We start from the raw sequence: 14,323 nt of genomic DNA, 5'->3' as shown, positions 1-14,323 counted from the left end.
CAGCGACCAATCAGAGCACGGCGGCGGGCTGCCGGCATCCGCTGATTGGTCGGCAGCGGGGGGCTGGGGTACATAAGGCCGGGGAAGCGAGTGCGGCGGGCAGTAGCCCCGTGCTGGGCTATTAATGCGGGATGGTCGGTCGTTGGTGGCTTTGTTTGTGCCGTGGTCTCGCGTGGGATCTAGGCGCTCCCTGTTAACATACAGTGTTATCTGTTTTCAGTCTCTACTTCTTCCCCACGCACGTACAAGCGAAGCACCGCCTCTGAGGGGCTGCTGCAGCCGAGCGGTGTCATGGATCCCAGGGCTGCGTCCTATCGCTAAGCGCTGGGCGACCTCCGAGAGGCCTGAGGCCGCCGAGCCGGAGCGCTTGCCCGGCCGCGCCGCTCTAGGCGCCGCCCGGCTCTATGGTCCGCACTTCCGGTCCCCGCGCCTCGGCCGCGCGGGTTGAGCGCCCCCCTCCCCCAACCCCCGTGGCGACTCTCTAGCCCGCGCTTCCGGCCGCGCTACTTCCGCTCGGCGGCTCGTTGGTGGGTGGTTCCGCCGCCCTCGCCGCTTTGCCGCCCGCGCCCCTCAGGTGCCGCCCGCTCCGCTCCGGCCGCCTCAGCGTCCGCCGCCACCGCCCCTCCGCGCACGGCCGCCGCGCCGAGGGCTGGCACCGCGGCGGCCTCCGCCATGGGCGCGTATCTGTCGCAGCCCAACACGGTGAAGAGCTCCGGGGATGGGGCCGGGCTCGGGCCGCGCCCGCTGCACTTCGGTTTCAGCGCTATGCAGGGTTGGCGCGTCTCTATGGAGGTAAGCGGGGCCCGGCGGAGGGTCCGGGCCTGGCGGGAGCGGGCGGGCGCTGCTCCTCCCTCCCTCCCCTCCCCATGTGCCTCCCAAGGCCGTTCTAGGGGGGGAACCCCGCCCGGTGGGAGCCTGGGGATAAGGGATAAAGAGGGTATCAACACCGGGCCCTGCAGCCCGAGGGGTGTATCTCCTAAATATGAATAAGCACCTCGTTGTTTGCAGCCCTTCGGCTTAGTCTGGACGGCCCATTCGCAGCATGAGGGATTGGGCTCTGTATGATCCCACAAGTCACAGTGGGACACTCGATCGCTTCTGAAATGCTTGAGTGGTTTCACAAAGCAGTGACTGAGTTTGTCCTTCTTTCTGTGCGCACCGGAGCTTTGTGGAGCTGCAGGGCACGGCTCCTAGAGTAGGAGAGGCAGAAAGGAGAATTGCTGCCTGTGCTCCTAAGGTGAACTCAGTGTTTTCGTGCTCACTTGGCTGTGACCAATAGCATCTCCGTTGCTCCGCTGTGTTGACCTTTGCCTGGGTGGAATGGTGGCATAGAGACACAAGTGGGGTGAAACGCGGCCATTGGCTCGTGGCAAGAGGCCGAATGTGGGCAGTTGTTTTGGTGCACTGAGGCTGGAAACATCTTAAGGTTGCGGGCTCGGATGGTTGAGAGCAGAGAGCCTACAGCACTGCTGGTGGGCCACCATAGTCCTCCCACAGGTGGGAAGCTGGCTCAGTTTTGCTATTTTAAAGCCTGTTCTCACTGTCGTTGACCTTTCTGGTAATTGGATGAGGGCCAGAGCTTGCAGCTGTGTGTTTTTTTTGCCCTAACCAACATCTTTGGCATATCTCCCCACTGGGAAAAGCACTGCTGAGAGGGCATCGCTGTGAACCTGCAGCAGGTTCCGATTGTAACAAAGCACTCCCACATCATCTCACTTCGTGCGATAATGTAACTGAACCACGTTCACACCGATGCCAGTGTGCTTCATCCTGGAGCATGAAGTCCTTTACCTGTTTGTCTGCTTCCTCAACAGTGCTGCCCCGGTTCGGGATCAGGACGCGTTGCAGTCATATGAATGGAGTAGAAAGATCCTTTTTGCTGCCAGCTTCGGGTTTCCTCCCATTTGCGTTACTTGCTCTAATTAAGCTGCTTGCTTAGTCACCAGGGGCTTATCCCAGTTACTTTATTGTGGTTTTGCTATCTCTCAGGCTTCTGTAAATGCTATGAGAAGTGAAGCTAAGAGCAGAAAAGCTGCTCAGCTGTGCAGCAATCCAACGTGGCTGAGTGTATGTCTAGAACTGTTTGGGGATGGCTGGCGGTGTGAGCTAAGCCAAACCTGGAGCCAGCTTACTTGGAGCAAGTGCTTTTCTTTTGGGGCACCTGTAGCACAGTGAGCTTCCAGGTGAAGAGCTTCAACCACAGCAAGGAGGCAAGATCACATCGTTTAAACAATCCCATGCATGTTTGGTTTATTCACGGGGTGAAAGAGGTCGCACTGGCTGTAAGGTCTGGGCAGTGTCTTCTTTCAGGTCTGCTGCTCCTGTGACTGTGTAGAGATAGAGGGTTCCCTGTGTATGAACTCTGTGTGTTGGTCATCTCTGTAGACTGGGAGCATGTACAGGCTGGTATGATTCTGACACTCCTATCCCAAAGCCCCTGGGACAAACTTTCCCTCCTTTTTGTCCATGGAGTGCCAAGGTTTCTGGACGGCTGGCAGCACAGAGATGTCTGTCTTACCTTAAGAAGTGATACCTGGTTCTGTACTTTGGTTTGAGCACTGCTAGTTACATCTTTGCTTTGTTGCTGTAAAGTTGCTTGGCAGATGCCTGGCTCCTTCCTTTGCTGTCAGGATCCCGTGTGATGGAAGCAGGAAGGAACCTGTGTGCCAAGAGGAGGTTTTCCAGCCCAGTTCTTTGTTCTTGGTGGGTGCAGTAATCCTGTGCTTACCAAGGCTGCTTTTCCTTGGTCTGCTGGGATAGATGGCTTCTGTCATCGTGGTTGCATTCACAGGACGAGTTAAGGCAAAGCCTGTGGTTGTATGAAAGGCATAAGCTCGGGAGGTTCCGTATGTGACCTTCTGGGTTCACTCATGTATCAGAGCAGCTTTTCACTTTGCACACAACTTGTTTGGCAAGAGGAGGGGTAGAGGGCTACTGCAGTAACACAGCCCTTACAGGTACTGAGGGAACTGGTTCTGCCTTGAAGCTGGCAATATCTAGAGTCATATTGAGGAATTAAAGCAGTATACAGCATGATTTCATTGTAAAGAGGCTGAGCTGCTCTAGCACAGAGAACACCACAGTGTTAAAGATCTGTGTTCCTTCTCTGAAGATGAGTTCTCAGGTAAGGTAAGCTCTTGCGAATATGTTCTCATTCTTCCTCCAGCTTTGAGACCCTGTGTCAGCGCTCACAGCCTTTCTGCTCCTTTCTATGCAAGTGCCCAGTGCAGCCCATCTCATCCCAGACTTGTGCTCTCTCTTTCAGGATGCACACAACTGCATACCAGAGCTGGACAGCGAAACGGCCATGTTCTCAGTCTACGATGGACATGGAGGTAACTGCACCCCTGCTCTCCCCGGAGTTCTTCACTGTGGTGGCTTGGTAAAAGTGGCTTCTGGCATGGCAGCTGGAGCCAGCGTCTGCCCAGCTTCCTTCGTGGGAAGCACTTTCTTAGGTAGATTGACTAAGGCTCTGAAAGACTCTTAGGGTTTCTACAAGGAAGGTCATGGGTTGACACAAAACTGCGAGGAGATTTACATTCCAGCTCCTAAACCTCATTTCAAAATGCCTGTTTATTTTCTTGTTGGCTAAGTTAGGATAATCACAGAGATTGCAGCTTTATAAGTTTGGTGGGTTTTCTGTGCGCTTAAATGACAAGGAATTGGTAAATAGTCACTGTTACCAATTTCCACTTACATCATTTGGGACTCTTTTAGTAGGAAGAGTCCTAAATCTGTACTGTTAAATGAAATAAAAGCAGCCCCTGTTTTCTGGCCCCTCTGGCCTGCTGTTACAGTGTGGAGCCACTGATGCTATTAACCTGACTTCGAATAGCGTGGCTGCATCCAGTCTGGCTGTTAGTCCCAGCAATCCAGGCTGCTCAAGACTCCATCCAGGCTGGCTTTGGGCACTGCCAGAGGTGGAGCACCCACAGCTTCTTTGGGCACCCTGTGCCACCATCTCATCACCTTCATAGTGAAGAATTTCTTCCTAATATCTAGTCTAAATCTCTTTAAGTTTAAAGCTGTTACCCTTGTTCTGTTGCTGACAAAGAGTCCTCCCCCAGCTTTCCTGTAGGCCTTTGGGCACAGGAAGGCATAAAGGTCTCCCCTGAGCCTTCTCTTCTGCAGGCTGAGCAACCTCAACTATCTCAGCCTGTCATGTACTGAGACCAGGTAGATAACATCAGTTGCTCTTCCCTTATCTGCTGATGCTATAAACCTGTTATAGAAGGCAACCAAATTTCTCAGGGTCTGTTTGCCTGAATTTCATTTGCCAATATCATGTATTTGCAGGGCTCAGATACCAGATGTGCTGGTCCATACTTCTGCAAACCCAGTTTCCTCTACATTTGGAAGCTCTTTAATAGATGTTTTTCTGTATCATGTATGTGCCTTTCATGTCTTTGATAGTGGAGCCAATGGAGGAGGTGGTTACCTGCTCCCCTGCATGGCATCTCACTTTCATGTGTGATTGCCTTTAGAATCAACGTAAATCTGACAGTCTGTAAATAGGAGTTTAAGGCTTATCTGTAGTGGTAGTTCTTCTACCAAGGTTGGTCTGAGTCAGTAACTGACAGTTACCCAGAAGAGATGGTATCAGTCTGAAGTGTTGAGATTGAATGCTTTGAAACTCTTTTCCCCTTGAACTTGATTGCAGAGCATGCAGAGAACTGGGCAGGGCACCTGCTTGTATCCCTAAGATTATCTTTAAGAGCATCTGAGTGATGGATTGGTCCTGAAAGGCAGAGAAGGACAAAGAAGAGGACTTAGCAACTATAAAGCTTAATGGGTTTTCTTACATAAATTCAGCAGCCATTTGTAGGCATCTCACAAGTAAGAAGATAAAGTAACAGCTGGCAAAAAACCGGTCGGGAACAAATAACATCGAGCCAGCGTGTTTTTCTTGTGAGATCAATGTGATCTTGTTAGCTGAAAGCATTTATTTCATGCGTTGGTTGTCGGAAGGACTTCTTTCTGATGTTCACATCTGCGTAGGGTAGGAAGTAATGTGTGCTTTTGTTTCTTCTGTTGGTGGAGGGGTTTTTTCAATAGGATAGAAAAGATTTGTGACAGACACTGGGGAAAGCCATTAGTTGGGATGGCAAAGCACTGGCATAGAGTTCTACATCATGTTTGATGTTTCTGGCTATTGAATTCTCCAGCTTGTTGTTCCATGTTGGAAAGGACCTCTCAGATCCAACCACCAATCCATCACCACCATACCCACCGGTCCCTAGGGGTTCCATGGTGCTTGTTGATAGCCAGCTTATTTGTTACTTGATTCAGAGCTTTCTTTATTACAAATGCAAATTGAATGTGTCTAAATAAAGATCAGATCTTACAGTCAGATCTACTTTCAGTCTTACGAAGGTGAGAGGGGAATGGGTTTGTGCACGTCCATGTACTGACAATGATTTCATCTAGGAACCTTGATCTCTGGAGGCCTTTGCCTCGCCTGGGCTTCCATGTTCCTGCCTTGAGGCTGCTGCCTGCTCCTGTCTTCACACGTCCTGTTCAGGCCCATGCTCCTGGAGATGGAGCAATCATACTGCAACACAGTTCTTGTTGGCTCTTGGCTACCTGACCTGCCAGGATAAATGGGGTTTGCTTCATGTTTTGTCTGAGTGAGACTTAGCTGGATGCTTCTCTGTTAGAAACCAGCAATAGGATGATTAATGGAGACTTTGAGGGTTGTGCAAAGGGATTCGTACCGTAGACATGGATGCAATGTTGGCTTATATATGAATAATTCTGTTCTCCGTGTGTTCAGCCCCTGAAGGCTTTTGAGGATGCTTCCAGATGAAGGTATTGCACGCAGGATGACAGTGATAAAGAGCACCCAGCAGGACAGAGGTTTCTGCATCAGCTTTCTCACCTGGCTCTTCCGCTCTGCTCTTGCTGCCCTCATCCCTCCATGGGCATGAGCATTCAGAGGGAGAGTGCTTGATAGTTAGTGAGGATGAGATGTTGATAAAATGTGGTGAGTAGGCTGGTTTTTGACATGTAACTGAAGCCAGGAGTGTGATACCCAATTAACTGAAAGGATCCATTAGCAGCCAGTAGGGTAATGCTGCTGACTGCACCTCAGTGCAGCTGTGGCAAGGTTTCCTTGGCACAGCTTAACACCTAATGACCACTCAGTGCTCTGGTCAGGATCTGGCTTCTTGACTGCATTCTCAGAAAGGCTTTTTTCAATGAGAAGAATCTGATGAGTTTCTTGCTGTTGACAGGTCCAGAAATGCTGAGGCAGAGTATTTGAGTGCACGTGCCTGCATCTAAAAGATGAGTTCCTTGAGCCAGCTCAGTTTCTCTGGCCACGTTGGCAGCGCTGTGCTTTGAGGTACTGATTCAGCTTATAAAAACCATTAGACCTCCCCGGGCTTGCTGTGCAAGCAATTGGATCTGTGATCTGCGTGTGCTGGGCTGCTGGCTGCCTCCTGTGCACCAAAGGGATGCACGGCTTTTGGATTGAAGGACTTGATTTGTTAAATCATCTTCCATGGGTGGAAGACCTCAAAGAAGAATCTTATTTTTCTGGGCATTTTGATTAAAATGCTGTAAGTGAGCACCTTTTTCCTACAGTCTGGGCACCAGCTCATGCCTCGTCTGCTTACAGAGGCAGTATGGAGGCGCTGAGCCCATCACTGTAAAGCTGTTGTGACTTAACTCAGATCAAACTACCTGTTACTTTGAAGAGAATTCCTCGTCCGTAGCTCTGGTGCAAATATTGCACTGTTCAATCATCTCCATCTGGCAGAGGATCAGATGTCCACACTGGTATTATTAGATCTGTCAGCTGCTTCCAGCAGCACACACCCCAGTGTACTGGGCAGGAATGGAGCTTCACCAGAGCATCCAAACAAGATTAGAAAGTAGATAAGCCAGATGTCAGGGCTGTCGTGCTGATTGAATTGGAAGAGAAACTGGAGGAAACTATTGATGTCTGGCAATCATGTCAGTAGCCCCGTGCTGTTATTTCTGGCTTTTGACAAGCTGTTCCTGCAGTTTCCTTGGGTTCTCTTTTCATTTTGCTGAGGGATGCACGATGCAGCACTTTGCTTACTGGTCAGAACGTGTAATGGGAGCATAGACGTGTAATGTCTAGGTCTAAGCCAAAGTACCAGCCAAGTTCTGGAACTCACCTGCCATGCCACAAGCTCTGCATTCTCACAACTGTCTTTAGGTCTGGCTGTTCAGCTGTCAGTATCACTGCCATTATTCACTGCTGGCTTCATGGATGTCCAGTAGAAGTTGTTTTGGCTCTCAGATAGAAGCGTGACTGTATCATCTGTAACAGTCCTCTGTCATCACGTGTGAACACCTTCAGGTGTGATTCTTTGCTCGGTTTGTTTCATGGCACTTCTTGAACCTATTTGCTGCGTGGCATCTTGAAAGTGCTTCTATACCTTACTTAGATTGCTCTGGGCAGCCTGGTCTGGTGGTTGATGACCCTACCCATGGCAGGGGGGTTGAAACCAGATGATCACTGAGGTCCTTTTCAACCCAAGCTATTCTATGAAGTCATAGAATCATTCAGGTTGGAAAAGACTTCCAAGATCACCAAGTCCAACCATCATCCCATCTCCACCATGACCACCAAACTGCGTCTCTAAATAGACTAGTGGAGTCATTAAGGTTGGAAAAGACCCTGGTCCAATCGTCCACCTATCACCACCGTGCCCACTGAATTAAACTACTTAGTTTTGTCAACAAAAGTCGTAGGATCTTTATGAGCAGAAGTTGAGTTGGATCCACAAGTTCTGCTTTCCAATAAGTTTAGCTTAATGGACATTATTTGCCTGTCCATCCCAGGACCCCGTGAGCCTCAGCCAATCCTTTATTTCCCTGCCAGGTCTGTTGTTGTCAGGTTACCTTCCAAGTTCTCATTAAAAGCACTGGGGTCATTTCTTGCATCGTTTATTTTTCTGTGACCTTCCATCTTTTTCTCCCCTCTTCCTTCCACCACAATTGTAAGAGTACGATCAGAATAGAGCTCGGTCTCTGTTGTGTAGCTCCACAGCATTGAACTTTTCAGTGCTATTTTAACAGCAGCTGTTTTGCAAGGTTTCTGTTCTTTGTCAATGGCCACTTAATCCCTTTTCAGCAAGCACATTTAAAAAGTCCCTTGTCTGCTGTTTCTTTTTTCCTCCAATCTCATTCCCTCTTCTTGCTGCGTTCCCTTTGCACAGAATGGGCCTACATGGAACAGTTGTACTGTAGTCAGAATAGGTCCCGTCCCTTTCTGGGAGCTTACGGTGTTGCCCAGCTCTGAGGGGTGAGAACTTACTGAGGTTTCCCAAGGATCATGAGCAAATCAAAGCGGTCGTGAGAAGCGCAGCAGTCTGCTCTATGTGATTTCTTTCTCCACATCTGGGTTGGTTCTGATTGTGTCCCAAGATCTGCCTCAGGAATTCGGTTGCTTATGCATACGTTCTGCTTCTAGGAGGACCAGCATCTTTACGTGATTTCTGCTATCTTTCAGGAGAAGAAGTTGCCCTGTACTGTGCCAAGTATCTTCCTGAGATCATCAAGGATCAGAAGGCCTATAAGGAAGGCAAATTGCAAAAGGTAGGAGTGAAGCACTGCCCTGGAACAAGCATGAATACCACTGCAGCAGAAAGCCCTTGTTTGGTACCTAGGGCTTATATAGTTCCCCATCCCTCCAGGACCTGTCTGCCCCACCTTCCTCTATTGTAGTTCTCTCTGGTGGTGCTGATCTGACATTGGGTATCCCCAGGGTTGGTACTGGGATCTGATTTGAACCAGATGGACCCAGAGATACCACCTGCCTTGACCAGTTTGGTCTCCACTTCTGTGTGGTGTGTTCTGGAAGAGGTTTGATTGCAGCAGGTGTCTATAGGGAAGATGAAACTCTGCATCCTGATTGTCTGTGTTCACATCTAGGCCCTGGAAGATGCTTTCTTAGCCATAGATGCCAAGCTCACCACTGAGGAGGTGATAAAAGAGCTCTCTCAGATGGCTGGGCGACCCCAGGATGATGAAGATGAGAAAGAGAAAGTTGCTGATGAAGATGATGGTAAGTCAGATGCCACAGAAAAGATGAGTCTGCAGCTCCAGGCCAGGGACTGAGAGCAACTGTTAGCAGAAGGTTTGCTTGTCCAAGCCATCCAATTCAGTTTCAGGTGAAGCTGCCACCTCTCTCCGTTGCTTTGAGCTGGTTCATTTGGTAGCTTAATCCTCTGGAAAGCAAACCAACCTTGTAGCAGTTTTCCATAGGATATCCTTCATGTGCAGACTTTTTAGGATGTGGCAGAAATCATTGAGCTGGGAAGTGGGCTAAGGTGTAAAAGTGAACCGTGTGGTGCTTATCTCTGCCAGGTTGCTGTCAGACAAACTGTGGGCAGGACTGAATGAGATTCCTGTCTCTTTTCAGCAATTCTTTGTTGCCAAGAAGTGAGTGTGCTTTTCTATGAGCAAGTAGTTGCCAGATCATGAAGCCAGCTTAGAAGGTGAATCCCAGGATGGAATCCTGCGCTGCCTTTGGCTGAACAGCTTGTGGCTAGCCTTGAAGTGGATGTGAAGGGATTCCATCACCCTGAAGTGTGTTGATCAGTAATTGCCGAGTTTGTTGGCCCTCGTTCTCCAGCCAAAAAAGGGTTTATGGCTTTTCATTTTGACATTAAGTAGCAAAGAGAAGAATAGCCAAGAGGTCGTCAGTAGGGAAATGAAGGTTCCCTGGTACCAGTGGAGTTTCAGGCCCTGGGCTCCCAGTTGATGAAAAGCCATCCTATTTTCTGTCTAGCGTCCTTCACACCTAAAGCTATTTTATGACCTGATTTAAATGTCTAGATCCCGAATGCTTGGGATCTCTGTGCATAAGCCCTGTGGAGCAACTGCTGTACCAAAAACTTGTTCACAGTCGCAGTGTTAATGAGTGGTCTGTCTGCTTTCCCCCACAGCTTCATTTGAGCTCACACTGGTGTAATACGAGGCTCTTTACCCCCCAACCTTTACATGTAATTTAAACACTTCTTTGCTGCTTACAAGCCAGACAGATAGCATCAGCAGCCCAAGGCGGTACGATAACTTGCAGACTGGTATGATAACTTGCAGACTGCTTGCCTTGGCCGTGGGTAGGAGCCCTTCCCCTGCCATCTGCATATTGTTCAGCAGCAGCACCTGGAAGCGGTGGGATGGTGCAGGCCTGGCTGCATTTGTCTGTGCCTGCTGGTGAGCAGCAAGCATGCTGAGCAGTGCTGAAACACGTCTGCAAATAGCAACCTCCAGTCATGGCAACTCACCGCTGAGCACAGATGCTGCTATGGTGATGTGTCCTGCTTTTGGACACTCTTTGTCCTCACCCTTCTCCCCCTTTCTGTTTCTAGTGGATAATGAGGAAGCTGCTCTTCTGCACGAAGAAGCCACAATGACCATTGAGGAACTTCTCACACGTTATGGACAAAACTGCACCAAGAACCTCAAACACAAGTCCTTAGCTCCGGCTGAGGACAATGCTGCGGAGGGGACAGGCAAGCAGCACGATGGGGAGTCAAATATGAATGGAGAGGCTGACCCAGGGGACCTTATCGACCACAAGGAGAGGAAGAATGGGAAGCCAGATGAAGAATTCACGGGTATTTCCTCCACCTCAGACAAAGCCAGCACTGGAGGCAACAGCCCTGCTCTGCAGAAGCCTGAACTAGGCAAAGGTGACGAGGCCGTCACCTCTTCTACTGGGGAGGCCGGGCCCTCCTGCTCCTCCACGGGAAAGCCCCAGCGCACAACCAAATCCAAATTTTTTGAGGACAGTGAGGATGAGTCAGATGAGGTTGAGGAAGAGGAGGAAGACAGTGAGGTAGGAAACGGCACTGGGGACAGAGTGGCCTTCTGGCTGGGCAGAATGCATTGCTTGCTGTGGTACTTGAGCGACGAGGCTCACCCTAGGTGTGCCCTAGGAGTAGGTTTTTCAGGCTGATAACTCTGAGGCCATCTCATTGGGGATTGTTTAGATAATTCTGAGGGCAGCGTAACCCTCACCTGCACAGCAGCCATAGTGGATAATCATCAGTCTTGCTGCATGCACCATCCCTCCATTCACCGTCGTAGTTGAAACTAGCTGCTCTGTTTGTAGACATCAGGTTTGGGGAACACCGACCAGGTCATTTCACTCTTCTGGGGCAAAGTGATCCTCTGTCCCTGGGGTGGAGGGACCAGCTGTCTGGGGAGGGCGCTGAGGGTGTCCTGCGTGACTCCTGGTGCTATCTCTTGTTTCTCATAGGAATGCAGTGAAGATGAGGATGGCTACAGCAGTGAAGAGGCAGAGAATGAAGATGATGAAGATGACACTGAAGAAGCAGAGGAGGATGAGGATGAAGAGGAGGAAATGTTGTTACCAGGCATGGAGGGGAAAGAGGAGGTGCACACCTTGTTCCTGTGTTCTGCAGCGTAGCATGGAGCCAAGGGCATGTAGCATGGGGTTGGGGGGGCGGGGGGGATGAGGCTCAGCAGGGGGCTTTCCATGCAGCTAAGAGTATTCCTTCTGTTCTCCCAAGGCTGAACACAGCTACTGACAGCTTGACTCAAGGCAAAAGGTGGGGGGGTAGAGCATGTATCTGGGCAGCAGGTTGAGACTGTGCTGCAGGGTTTGCTGTGTTTAGAAGCGCTGTGGGAGCTGGCATGGGAGGGACACGTGTGACAGTAGCAGGACAGCTGGTCTCAAGCAGAGCACTGCCCTTTGCTGGGCCAAGGCTGTGGCTCCTCAGCACATGGCAGATGGCCAAGGACCCAGGATCTCCAGGAAAGGGAGTTACAGCTTCCAAGGTGCAAACTTTCTTTGGAGAGGTATCCTGGCTTGCTGCAGGACTTCTGCTTGAATTGGGCAGGACCTGGAACTGCTGCATTATAGAGTTGAGAGCACAGCAGGATGTGCTGAACACTGCAGAATCGGGGTGGTTGAGAGGCTACATTGGGGGTGTGGTTTGATGGTGCCTCTCGATGAACAGCACCACTGCCACTTTTCTCCATCGTTCTGCATGCTCATGAGAAGAAGAGCTGAGATGAGTTTGGGGCAGTGCTGAGCCTGCGGTGGTCAGTGTTGCTTATGATCTGATCTAGAGCAATGGGAAGAATTCTGAGCAAAAATGTTTGTCTTGCAGCCTGGCTCTGACAGTGGGACGACCGCTGTCGTGGCCCTCATCCGAGGCAAGCAGCTGATCGTGGCTAATGCTGGAGACTCACGTTGCGTGGTGTCAGAAGGTGGCAAAGCCGTCGACATGTCGTATGACCACAAGCCAGAGGATGAGGTAGAACTGGCCAGGATAAAGAATGCTGGTGGCAAGGTCACCATGGATGGGAGAGTGAATGGTGGCCTCAACCTCTCCAGGGCAATTGGTGAGCAGAACCAGGGGTGAACAGGACATCCCTTAGAGCTGAGGATTGATTGAGAGTTCCTTGTTGCTCAAGTGAGCTTTGGTTTACTGAGGATTGAGAAGCCCCAAACCCAGCATTGCAATGTGGGCTGTCAGGTAGGGCACTGTACTGACATATCTGGCCCTGAGCTTCTGGAAAATGAGCATCTAATATCATCACAGCAGAGCCAGGCTAGCACTCCTTTTTCCTATTGTGTGGTAACAGCATGGTGGGCTCACCTCGTGCCCTGAATGTGTGGCAGATTTCTCTGATGTCCCCACAGTCAAATCTGGTAATGGGAGCACTGGTGTCAGTTCTCTTAAGGCTGGGTAGAGTTCCTTGTTGCTCAGGGGTAGGCAGGGTTGCCATTGCCCAGCAGCTGCATAAATCCGTCCTCCTCTCTTCTACAGGTGATCACTTCTACAAGCGGAACAAGAATCTGCCTCCAGAAGAACAGATGATCTCTGCTTTGCCTGACATCAAAGTACTGACAATAAACGACGACCATGACTTCATGGTCATTGCCTGTGATGGGATCTGGTAGGTAGCGAGGAAGCAGTTGTGCCTCTTGGGTCATTGCTGCCCTGATTTTTCTCTCTTGGGACAGTGTGGTGTGACAGCTCCCTTAGCTAATAACCCCTCTGACCTTCCCATTCAGGAATGTGATGAGCAGCCAGGAGGTGGTGGATTTCATCCAGTCCAAGATCACCCAAAAGGATGAGAATGGAGTCCTGAGGCCGCTCTCCTCCATCGTAGAAGAGGTAAGGTCCGGAGTTCACCTACCCTGGTCCAGCCCCTACTTACCCTGCTATCAGAAGGGGCCCAATGACTCCGAATATCCCAAGTGCCACATCTCTGCCATCTGCTAACCTGTCCCATCCCTCCCCAGCTGCTGGATCAGTGTTTGGCTCCAGACACTTCAGGGGACGGCACTGGCTGCGATAACATGACCTGCATCATTATCAGTTTTAAACCCCGCAATACGCACCCACCTGCCGACAGTGGGAAGAGGAAACTGGAGGACGTGGAAGCACCGGCAGCACCAGCAGAGGAAAACGGCAGTGATAAGAAGAAGGCTAAGCTGGAATAACAAGCCTCGCACAGGGACTGCGCTGTGCGCTCACCAGACTCTCGTTTCTTAAAACATGCTGAAGTCAAGACTCCAAAAAGTCTTGTCCTTTTTTTAGCCTTAGCAGAGGCCTTGTTTGTCCGTGTCCTGGTTGGGGGGGTGGGTCTGGTTAGCAAAGGGCATGTGGCACTGTTCATCTGTAACCATTCCAAAGAGCGAAGCCAAGGGCAGAGCTGCACGCGGGAGCAGCCACCGGCCGCGGCGTGAGAGCCCACCATCGGTGGCAGCCTCTTCTTAGCACAGAGCCCTGTGGTTAGAAGGATGTCCCCCCCCCTCTCCCCCCCACCCCTCATTGTCTCCATGTGGTTGTTGCCATTTCTGTGCCTGTGACTTTTCTGTTCGGAGGGAAAGAACTTTTTCACTGTTGAGGTTTTTTAAATCCGCACCCGATTATTTAAGGCCCTTTTCTGTTTTTATTTGTGGAACAAGCCGGCTGTGGTGCTGCCGCCACACCTCGCGCTGTTGTACACTTTCAATCAATACCTTTTTCAAACTAAAAAAGCCTGGAAAACACGGTTGTGCTTCTGGTCGTTGGTCCTTTCCTTGGAAGTTGGAGGTGGGGGGGGGGGGAAGAAAAGGGAGGTGGGAAGGCAGAGAACTTCTCTTTCCCTGCGTCTCAAAGCACCGCGAGGGTCGCTGGGTTGTGGACGGCTTTGTATGGCTTGTGTCAATACTGCTGCTGCTCCTATGGGACTGAACTCTGCTGTCCCTTGCTGCTGTGTCCCTTCACCTCGCACCCGTGCTTCACCAGCCCACAGAACTCCCATCTCTCCCAAGGTGAGCCCCTTCCCAAGTGGCCCTGACCCAAAGTGCCTCCGTTAA

General features: G+C 50.6%; 1 protein-coding gene across 1 annotated transcript; it reads left to right on the top strand.

The window, feature by feature from the left end:
• The first annotated feature begins 528 nt into the window (after positions 1 to 528).
• PPM1G (protein phosphatase, Mg2+/Mn2+ dependent 1G) lies at positions 529 to 14,014 on the top strand. Its single transcript, XM_072330976.1, has 10 exons — positions 529 to 792; positions 3,266 to 3,335; positions 8,486 to 8,571; positions 8,908 to 9,040; positions 10,350 to 10,819; positions 11,243 to 11,380; positions 12,120 to 12,354; positions 12,783 to 12,912; positions 13,031 to 13,133; positions 13,262 to 14,014. Exons 1-10 carry the CDS (start codon positions 673 to 675, stop codon positions 13,460 to 13,462), a joined length of 1,686 nt encoding a protein of 561 aa, XP_072187077.1. The 5' UTR covers positions 529 to 672; the 3' UTR covers positions 13,463 to 14,014.
• The last annotated feature ends 309 nt before the right edge of the window (positions 14,015 to 14,323 follow it).

Source organism: Excalfactoria chinensis, chromosome 3 (genome assembly GCF_039878825.1).
Source record: "Excalfactoria chinensis isolate bCotChi1 chromosome 3, bCotChi1.hap2, whole genome shotgun sequence".
Taxonomy (NCBI): domain Eukaryota; kingdom Metazoa; phylum Chordata; class Aves; order Galliformes; family Phasianidae; genus Excalfactoria; species Excalfactoria chinensis.
This window is presented reverse-complemented; position numbering and strand designations above follow the sequence as displayed.